This window comes from Patagioenas fasciata, chromosome 1 (assembly GCF_037038585.1).
Source record: "Patagioenas fasciata isolate bPatFas1 chromosome 1, bPatFas1.hap1, whole genome shotgun sequence".
NCBI lineage: Eukaryota > Metazoa > Chordata > Aves > Columbiformes > Columbidae > Patagioenas > Patagioenas fasciata.
Window position 1 is genome coordinate 55977185 of NC_092520.1, and position 9356 is coordinate 55986540.

The 9356-nt window shown below is 43.9% G+C and overlaps 1 protein-coding gene across 1 annotated transcript; it reads right to left on the minus strand.

Annotated features, from left to right (window-relative positions):
• Positions 1–219: 219 nt before the first annotated feature.
• OXGR1 (oxoglutarate receptor 1) lies at positions 220–7851 on the minus strand. The gene is made up of 2 exons (XM_071806778.1): positions 7527–7851; positions 220–4474 (listed from the first exon to the last, which is right to left on the minus strand). Exon 2 carries the CDS (start codon positions 4457–4459, stop codon positions 3506–3508), a length of 954 nt encoding a protein of 317 aa, XP_071662879.1. The 5' UTR covers positions 4460–4474; positions 7527–7851; the 3' UTR covers positions 220–3505.
• Positions 7852–9356: the final 1505 nt, after the last annotated feature.

The window sequence follows — 9356 nt, forward strand, 5'->3', positions numbered from 1 at the left end:
AATTGCAGCCTTGTCTCACATCATTATCCAACACAGACCCGGTTGAAGTAGACCATGCTCTAACTATTTTAGCCTTTCTCTCTACTAACTCTTCACCATGCTATTCATTTTGACCCTACGCACAGTCTTCTCAGGCGTTCAGTATGACGCAGAATTGCTTGAAAGGCAGATAGATGCAGCCAGATTAAAAATACAGTTCGACATGTCTACAAAAGCAGTTGGTAATTCCAAAATTTCCTGTTCAGTATTGTCAGAGCTGACATCCCCCAGAAGTGATGTGAACCCTGTTTCCCTGACAAAGTTATTCTCTTTGTCCCTCTGTAGTCCCAGGCAGAGAGCAGCTCACTGGTAGGTACTTGAGTTGACGTGACAGTCTTTGCAGACAAACATAACAGAGGCTTTTGACAGGATCCTGGTTACTGGAACATTCCTGTGCTGTGAATTAGCCTGCAGTAGTGTAGTAATTTATGTAGCTGTGTTGTCACATTGTGTACAGAGCTTGGAAAGTGCCTCCTGTTTGCCGCAATTGAAACACTTATTCTTGTTTAAGCATTAAACAGCTGCTAAAAATAGAAGCTGTCGAGATGTCACCCTTCACAGTAAACAAAAGGAATGAGTCAGATGAGTCTCTCAGTCCTGCAGAACACCTGAGCAGTCCTTGAATGCTTTAAAAATTTACTGTTGAGCTTTTGTCCTTTTCTGGATCCAGCTGTACTACTGGAAGATGTGACATCCCTTCTCCTGGAGGTTCTTGCCCCACCAGCAAACTATGGAGCATTCCCTTACCTACTTGAGCACTTTACAATCAGCTAGTTTAGCCCAAACTAACAGAAGAGAGATGGTGGATAAGCAGGTGAGATAGGAAGAAGGCAACCAAACAACAGCTATGTTAAGAAAGGAGGAGGAGGCAAAAAGCTCTGAAAGGTCACTGAAACTGTGGGACTGCCACTCTTGCTGTCAGAGATGGAAAGCGTTCAATACTTCCATTTCACACTTTTTACGTTAAGCTGCTCCATTTTATATTGTATGTGTAGCTGTATTTTAAGAGCTTCTGTTGGTGTGTGATAAGCTGAGCTTGGGCTTGAGAAGGAAGAGCTTCTGAGAACAAGAATTAAAAATGCTCTGAGAGAGGAAAAAAGATATTTTTTAATCCACTCTTTCAGTCGTGAATGTGTAAGTGGTAGACACATCTTGTGCTTTCACTTATATGGAAGAGGAAGAGAATTTATGCAGTGTGTTTGTACTTTTTGCTCATGTTGGGGAGCTGGGATGTTATGAACGTAGATCAGAAAATGTTTATTTCATGTGAGCTGTCTTATGTGTTTGTGTAACTTGCGGATTTGAATCAAACAGGCATATGTGAAAACAGGTAGCTTGTCCATGGATGATCACCATCTAGTGGCAACCTGTAAAATTCACGCTTTGACAGAAGAGGACAATCTAAAACAGAAAACATCAAAAGGCCTGTGGCATTGCTTCAAAAACGTGTACCTGATGGCTGAGCCTGTGCCAAATTAGTTATGTCAAATTCCACAAATTAAAACACTACGGTGCCATCATAGGTGTCGTACCCAAGCCATGGGGTGGGATGAGCTCCAGCACTGGGGATGCTCCTGGGCATTGCTTGCTTCACTAGCGCCATTGTTACCAGTAACATATGCCTGATTGCAAAGCCTCGTGGCCAAAAGGGACATCCAGAGGACAGGCAGGCTTGTGTCCCTCTTGCTAAGCACCTGGCTAGCCTGTTCCTAAGCACACCCATGGGTGGAGAGTTCTCCTGTCCTTTCCTGTCCTTTCCTGTCCTTTATCACCCATCCTGAGAGAACGTCCTTCCTGCTGACTGCCCTTGAGGAGTTTTGAGGCCATTTGGTTTTCTGTCCGGTTACTTTCCCTCTAGTAGTTTCTCTGAGTGCTCTCACTACGCTCCTCTTACCTGTGCCTTACCTGAAGGGCAGCCTCCAAGACTGAACACGGTGCTCCAGCCAGGTGGGTAACAACGTTGCTAAGGGTGAAAGGGCTGCTTCGCACATCTTGTACATTATATTCTTATTCATATATCCCAGCATCATGGCACCTGCCTTTTTTTTTTCACCTACAGCAGACACTGTCAGCCCACTGAAGCTGTCAGCTTCTGACCAGCCTGTGATTCACAGTGACCACAGATCATTCTCTCCCAAACTGCTACTTATTTTTTTCTCCCCTTTTGTGTTTGCACAGTTCATTATTTCTGCTTAAACATGGTACTTTGCACCTGTCACTGTCTAACAGCATCCTGTGCATTTTCCAACCATACTTGCAATTTGTCAACAGAATTTTGTCCTCTCGGCTTCATGTCATCTGCAAATATAATAACCAGACTTCATTTAATCACCCAATTTGTTAATGAAAACACTGAATGTCCCTAAACCCTGGACACACTGGTCAAATCCCCACTCAGTGGCTTCCCCTACTGATAGTAAATCACTAGCTTGTCCACTCTGAGTGAAACTCTGCAACCAGCAAAAAATTTCCTCCAGATAATTTCCTTAGCTTATACACAAGAGTGTCATCTCAGACAGTGTCAAAATTCCTTCTGAAGTCAAGATACATGACATCTTTTTCTTCACGTATGAGCCTGTTATTTTGTTGTAGTGAGAAATGAGAATGATCTAGGACTGTACATAGCTGATAGATCCATACTGGCTAGTACTCACCTGAATTCGTCTTCTGTAGACTTATAATCTGATCATTTGTGTCAGTATTTTTCTGAGATGGACATTAACATGACTGTTAATTCCTTGTTCCTTCATTTTTCCATATATGTATATCCTTATATATATCTCTATCTCCTTGTATATATCTATATCTATATATATCTATATAGATACATATCCTTGTATTCACCACATATGGCCTCCTCTGGTACTCCTCCCATCCTTCGCTTGGCCAGCTCCAAGTTTTCACCATTCAGTTCCTCAGTGCCCTGTATGGAATTTCATCAGCTCCATTTCATTTAAAAACATCTGATTTATCTAGGTGCTTTCTAAGTACGTCATTCAGAGATTTCAGCAACCATGACAATATCTGCTGTGGTTTGCTTGGGTTATAACAAACAGAACACTACCTCAGTGACAACCCTGAAACCAATGGAGATTGTTCTCATGTTCAAACTAAGCTCTCCATGTTTCTGTAATCAGCGGCCAAGCCCAGAGCAAGAGAACACTGCACTCCCCAAATAATTTTGGAAACAGCCCAGTCCAGTAGTTTTATTTTCCACCTTCAAGGTGTCTCACAATATTTTCTTTTGTCTCCCCATTCTTTGTTTGCTCCCAAGACAGCTTTTTGACAAGTGCTCTACTGCAGGGAGAGGGAGAAACCATCTGCAATTCTTGCTAACATATCAACACAGCTGCCTTTGCAGGAGCTTGTAGCACGGATTGCTGGTATTCCTTCATAACTTTAATGTGATTTGTGACTTGGTCACATAATTGTTGCTCCCAGACTGCTGGACATATATGCTCCACTTTCACCTTGAAAGAGAGAGGATGGCCTGCTGGAAGTTACCTCCAATCACAACATAAAGCAGCAGGTTGCCACATGTGTTGAGTGCAGCCAGTGGCCGAGAGATTATATAGATGGAGTGGATTTGCTTCTCCACATGACAGCTGACGGGACACAGCCGTAGTTCAACCCGAGCCACCCGAAAAACATGGAAGGGGAGGAAGCACACATAGAAGACCACCAAGAGGACGATGGCAAGTCTGCGAGCTTTTTGTTTGTAGCAAGCCTGTGTCTGGAGCCCAGTAGCCAAGGTGTAAATAATGAGCGCGTAGCACAGAGTCACCATCAGCAAAGGCAAGAAGAAGGCAAACGTGGTCAGCAGCCAGTTATACCACCTGATTGTGCCCAGGTTTTCAGAGCTGGTAAGGTCCAGGCATAAGGATCTGTTTTCCTCCTCTTTTGAGGAGATCAAGAAGTTGATGGGGCTGACAGCTGCCAGTGAGATCACCCAAACTGCTGCGCAAACTACCGCTGTCCACCGCTTCCTCTGGGTGTGAAAGAACCTCATAGGGTGGACAACCACCACGTAGCGGAAGGCACTGAAGCAGGTGAGGAAGAGGATGCTGCTGTACAAGTTGAAATGGAAGCCAAAGCGGATGAACTTGCACATGAATTCACCAAAGACCCAGTGCTCCCCACTGGCATAGTAGTGTATCAGGAAGGGAAGGCTGATGAGGTAGAGCAGGTCTGTGAGTGCCAGGTTCATCATGATGATGGTGCTGCTCTTCCAAGGCCTCATCTTGAAGCTGTAAACACAAATTGCAATGACGTTTCCTGGGAAGCCTACCAGGAAGACGATGCTGTACATAACAGGGAGGTACAAAGTCTTCAGGCCGACTTCCACATCAGTGCAATTGGGAAAATCACCTTCAGTGTCTTGCCAGGTGGTGGGCTTGGCTAAGTCGTCACTTCTATGCATGTTTGTTTCTTAGCGCTTAAGGAGGAGAGAAATGCTTAGTGTTCACTGACAGATAAGACCTTCCCATAGCCTGTTAAAAACAACTAATAATTACATATTTCTTTTCAGCTTCACATCAGTGCCTCTATCAAGATGCCTTTATCAAATAAGGAAAGACTTTGGTGCTTTGGTAAGAATTCATGCTGATCTAGAGGCCTTTTCTCATATCTATATAGAGAAATATATTATTATATTTTAAAATACGTATTTTCGTGGAAGGGTCTGGACAGGCACAATGAAACTGTTAAGTAAGGGATTCCTGACACCACAGTGTGATGTGCATCCCCTGGTATATGAAGTTCACTTTCTGCTGTCAATTGAGGCTCAAGTGGAGCAGAAGGACGAACTAGTCATGTTGCGCTACTGATCGAAAGTATAGAGAGCAATGTCCAAAATGTAACTGGTCCATAAATGCTGTTTGCATCCTTGTAAATTAAGCGGAAAACAGGGCAGATGTTGAAATGTTTTCATATTCTTTTTGATACTGGAGTTGGTTAACATTTTTTTCCCTGCTCTTTGGAAACAACTGATAAAGGAATATTTCATTCTTTTAGTTCATTAACAAGATTGATGTTGCAAAGAAATATGTTATTTTTAGGCTTGTCATTAGTTGCTGTGTAAATTTGCTTCCTGTAAATGGTGTTTTTGCAGACATTAATCTTAGATAGAAGTTTTCTGAAACACCAGGATAAATTAATCCAACTTTGAAAAGCAGCAATATGAGACTTGAGCAGGATTCAAGGGAAGATAGCCCACTACTCTGTACAACAGAAAATACAGAGCCACTGAAGCACATGGCAAATATTCTAACTGCTAACGTTGCATCCAGTAAGTGCATTTGTGTGAATGCCTTCTTCCTTTCAAAGTGGAGGAGATGTTTTGATGGAAAAAATGAATAAATCTCTACTGCAATTTTTCTGGAAGAATTCAACATCTTACAGGATGATCCCTGTCCTCAAATTACTGTGGCCTGGATCTGTTAAAATGGATCCTACTGAATCACCACTTCTATTTCTGATTCCACTCTTGAATTTTTTTGTGTGTAGCTTCTACCCTCAGTCATGAGATTTCACAGAGACAGGTTGCAGGATTTGAATTCAAGTTTGTGTAGAACATTTGGTTCAAACATATATAAAACACTTTTGAAACTGAAGCTGGAGCTTGAGGAGACACATGCCAAACACTGGCATTTGTTTCTAAAGAGCAAAACAGTTTCAAATCTCTTCTCATGGCTGAGGATGGTGCAGGGGGTGGTTTGGAGAAATTAGTGGCTCAAATTCAGTTAAGAAGTAATGCAGCAACACCGTCATCCTCAAACAAACTGGAAGGCACTGGTATGGAGACAGATTTTTTAGCAGGGCCTGTTACAATAGGACAAGAAGTAATGATTTTAAACTAAAAGAGGGGAGATTCAGGCTGGATGTGAGGAAGAACTTTTTTTACAATGAGGGTAAAACACTGGCCCAGGTTGCTTGGAGAGGTGGTAGATGCCCCACCCCTGGAGACATTCCAGGCCAGGCTGGGCGGGGCTCTGAGCAACCTGATCTAGTTGAAGATGCCCGTGCTCATTGCAGGGGGTTGGACTAGATGACCTTTGAAGGTCCCCTCCAGCCCAAACCATTCTATGAGTTTAGATTCACAGATTCTACCATTCTGCGGCTAATGGTTAACCAGGTTAACAGTAAAGGCTACACCCTGCAGCAGCAGCAGGTTGCAGCATGCTGTCTGCTGCTGGAACCATGTGGGCTGTGCACACTGTGGTGTTTACAGTGCACAATTATTAAATGAGTTGAAGGACATGACTGGGTGCTGCTCCCCACATCACTTTCTTTGTGGTTTTGTGGGACTATCATTTTGTCAGCAGCTTCTTTTCCACCAACCAGCGTACTGCAACCATATATGGGATGGAGAGCAAATAACCTATGACTGACGAAGAGCGTGCCAGCAGCACTCAGTCTCTGCAATCTGACAGCTGCATTCTCTCAGGTGCTTTCAGAGCCATCTCCTTTGCTATTGGTGAGGTATTGGTGAGGCTGGATTTGCGTTGGGGAACATGGGTCTCCCTCACAGGCCAGGCCATCCCCAAGCCCAGTGCTGGTTACAGGAATCTGAGGTGGGGCAAGTATTGCAAGAAAAGCACATGGGTGTGGGGGGTCTTGCTTCTGAACTGCCCTCAGATTATATCCAACCTAACAGGTTACCACAGGGACCAAAGAAAGGAGACAGCAAGCCTTTGCTGTCGGCCTTGTTATTTTGCTGTCTGAATTACAAATAGAATTTAGACAAAACTTAAATCTAATTAAGGAACAGTTTGTACCATGGGAGATTTTATCACACTAAGTAATTGGCCATAATGGGACTTCTGCAGCCCAAGCTGAGGGCAAATGATATATGCTGTAGACACATAATGAACTTTAAATAAATTATCCAAGAGCAGAACTCGTAATAAAAGGGAACTAGATTATTGAAATAGAAGCCCTCTTTCAGTCTTAACAGTGGAGTCACTGCTGCATTACATCGTATTCTTTACTGTAACCAATTGATTTGAGTCACTTTAAAAAATGTTGTGATTGCATGTCTTTAATTGCAGTCACGTATAAGGGAAACTTGTCTGCTCCTGCATTGTGATAATTTAATTAGAGCCTACTGGAAATAAAAGCCAAATGGCTGCAGCCATGGTAAAGTAACCTAATGCCTTTAATTGGACTATATTTCACACAGATATGTTGCTGAATAAATTAAATAGGATTTGACTTGCAGTGTTTGACTCTTTTACTGGCTCAGAGTCGAGAGATGCAAGTGACATATTTAAGGACAAAGACGTGAGCCCTCCTTCCCTTGCCCTTTTTAATTCAGGGAGCTATCTCGATGCAGAAAGAGTGTGTGGGTTTAATGTGAGCATTGGATATGCATCCCAGATAAATTAAATTTGTTCCATGCTTCTATCATCCTTTAACCCTTTGCTCATCTTGTTCCACTTCACCCTGCCCTCTATATTCACACCTGTAAATCAAAATATGCATTTTACCTGTAAATCCTCAGTGCTGTCTTCTCTCCTCTTCATAGCTCCTTCCTCGAATACCCTACTCCAGCTGGCACAGTTTTCTTTTAAATCCCCTGGGCCTGTGCAGTGAGACTGTCTGGGAAAGCTGTGGCAACCCCTTCAGGCTATTGGTCAGGTTGCAGGAATGCTCTGCCTCTGTTCCCAGCTCTCTGCAGGGCAAAGGCACTGTGGGCTTCCCGGTGCTGAGCAGGAGCTGCTCTGACCCCTCTCGCCTTCCTGCAGACTGGCTGTCACGCTGATAGTGGTGGTGGGGCTGCCCTGGTGTCAGGTGTTCTCCTGTCTGTCCACTGCTGCCTGCGTGAGATGTGGAGACCTGCGCTGTATTGCTCACAAAATTGGTCTGGACTGCCTGTAACCTGTCTGGTTGGCCTGGAGCGGTTTGTTATGGGCACTTCCGGCCCTTGGAGAGGGAGGCAGGCTAGCAGCATTCAAGCAGGGAGAAGCAGCATCACCACAGTGCCTACCTGAAGGAATATCTGCTCCCCGAGTCCCAGCGCATAGAATAGGAGAGGTGGGAGACGGGGAGAGGTGTGGGGAAAGCAGGGTTTCAAACTTTATAATAAGGGTGAGGAAACACTGGCACAAGTTGCCCGAAGTTGTAGTAGATGGCCATCCCTGGAGACCTTCAAGGCCAGGCTGGACGGGGCTCTGAGCAACCTGATCTAGTTGAAGATGTCCCTGCTCATTGCAGGGGGTTGGACTAGACGACCTTTGAAGGTCCCTTCCAACCCAAACCATTCTATGAGTCTATAAACTGGCAGGAGTTGCTGAATGCTCTGAAGGAGAAAGAAGATACCCATGCTGTCCAAACTGGGAGCTTGGTGGGACAAGCTACCCCTCCTGCAGGGAAGGACCTGAGTCTGAGATGAGCTGGGATTGCACCACCAGGAAACAAGCAGGGTCTTGTGACTGGCAGAGATATCAAAGGCCATGTGCTTGTGAAGGTAACCTGGCTGCAGGAGGGTTTTGCTGGAGAAAGGGATTGCATGACTGTCAGACAACTATCCTGACCATATTACATGTGTAAGAAGCTTTTCTGCTAGCATGACTTGTCCAGAGGTCAGAGAAATAAAGAAGCCTAGAAAGGAAGTCAAACTATGTACTCTCTCTGCACACGGTTTGAAAAAATACCCAGCTTGCTGTGTGATCTGGAGTGTTTTACAGTCCTCAAATATCCAGGCAATAAAGCAGAATAAAGATTAGCACTTCCTTGAATGTGTTGGACAACCCTCAAGAGGGGGCTAGCAGAAATCTCTTCTCCCTTTGAAGAGGGAAGAAGGGCACAGGCACCTTCTGGAATGCCCTACAGCAGAGCTTTTACTTCCTTTGCATGTGAACTGCAAGGAGCACAGGCCTTAATTACCAGGGTAATTAAGGTGTGGATGTTAAAGATTTTTTGGGTGACTTAGCTTTCCGGGGTGTGGTACCAGCTGAGACTACAACATTGTGGAGATTTCCTATAGAACCAATATTTGCATATTTTGCTTGATCTCCACCTTCCTTTTCAACAGGTTTTGATTCTTGGGATAACTGTGCTCCATTGACTGTCATCTTGTTTCAAAGCAGTGATCCTTACACCAGTTTCAGGCTTTTTTTTTTTCCCTCACAAAGAAGAAAATACTTTCAGATGCATAAGCATTCCAGATTTGATTTTGAATTAAATATTTGCAAACTTCTGTGAACAGGTAGGAAAGTTATCATCTTGAGAGGGAAATGTTTAGATGAGGCTGAAAAGAACTTGAATGTTTTCCAACACTGAACATAATTTCATATCTTGTTTGAAGCTCTTATTTA